The sequence below is a fragment of the Austrofundulus limnaeus genome, unplaced genomic scaffold, assembly GCF_001266775.1.
Source record: "Austrofundulus limnaeus strain Quisiro unplaced genomic scaffold, Austrofundulus_limnaeus-1.0 Scaffold101, whole genome shotgun sequence".
NCBI lineage: Eukaryota > Metazoa > Chordata > Actinopteri > Cyprinodontiformes > Rivulidae > Austrofundulus > Austrofundulus limnaeus.
In genome coordinates, this window is record NW_013952503.1 from 1,555,599 (window position 1) to 1,556,791 (window position 1,193).

Genomic DNA, 1,193 nt, shown 5'->3' on the forward strand with positions numbered 1-1,193 from the left:
ACACACACACACACACACACACACACACACACACACACACACACATGAACACGTGTGTACTTGAATAAAACAGTATTGAATTTCACACGTTTTTCTTGTGAAATTTTGTGCAAAGCATGATTAAATTACAGCTGAGAACAGCTTTTCTTCACCAAAATGTGTATTTAAATTTTACGGATAAAAATAGTAGTAATAGGTTATTCTTGGAAAACACAACTGCCATGATGAAAAAAAAATGAACATGAAGCCCCCAAATGACCATAAACAAAATATTGTCCTGCTTCAGCCTTGACCAATWTGAACTCCACTSTTTGGCTGAAAGCTTSTTTCTGCCCTGAGATCCAGAAACAACTCGTAGCAACAGTTACCCCCAGCTACAGCTCTTTGACTTGTGCTGCAGAGGCATCTAGGATCTACTGAAGRCTTGGCACTTTGCACACACTGAGCTGTTTGCTTTTCTAAATTCCCATGAYGGCTACAGAGTGGGGTGATGTTTCCGCTGAAGAATAAAACCTACTTTGTTTCTGCTCCGTCGCTCAAAGACTCTGAAAATAGTCACAGCTTTTCAAAACGTATTACTTTGTATTTTTCACAAATCACTAAAACAAGAGTGGTGGGAGGCCAACGYGCATTTTTCTCAAGGAAATTACAGCTAATTTGGTCTAAATTGCTCCAAATATACTTTCAGAAATTTTGTATATTACCTACAAAAAGAGTATTTTTTAAAGAGCCAGAAACTGAGCTGTAACAGAAATGCTGCTRACCTGGACCGCTCCTCTCTTGTGCATGATRATGATGTTGTTGACATTCTTGGACAGATGGTACAGAGCCATGGCTGTGGTCTGATGGACCGACCGGTCTTTGGACTTCAGGAAGTTTACTAAAGTGGCAACAGCTCCGGTCTCACCAAAGGATGCCCTGTTGGTGTCCGTCATGCTGCAGTGGCCGATGGCTTCAGCTAGGTAGCATCGAAGCCTGTCATCAGTCTGTAGAGAGCAGAACCAGTTAATGGATGTCAGAGAAAAGTCTTTGCAACATAAGAAGCTTTCGTTGGCAGCTGTCTTTAACATGAAAACACTTGTTCTGATCAGAATGTCATTGTTGAAGAGAAAATGTATTCTTACTGTTTTAGTCAGCTTGGACAGCAGTGGGACGACCCCGAGTTCAGTGAGGAATGCCAAGCTGAACTCATC

At 41.4% G+C, this 1,193-nt stretch overlaps 1 protein-coding gene across 1 annotated transcript in view; it reads right to left on the minus strand.

The window, feature by feature from the left end:
* Window positions 1-1,193, minus strand: part of odad2 (outer dynein arm docking complex subunit 2) — a 41,548-nt gene that overhangs the window by 7,433 nt on the left and 32,922 nt on the right. The window contains exons 11-12 of the mRNA XM_014013400.1: window positions 1,125-1,182; window positions 765-986 (exon numbers count right to left, since the gene is read on the minus strand). Of these exons, the coding sequence (XP_013868854.1) occupies window positions 765-986; window positions 1,125-1,182 (280 nt within the window). The remainder of the gene's footprint in view (window positions 1-764; window positions 987-1,124; window positions 1,183-1,193) is intronic.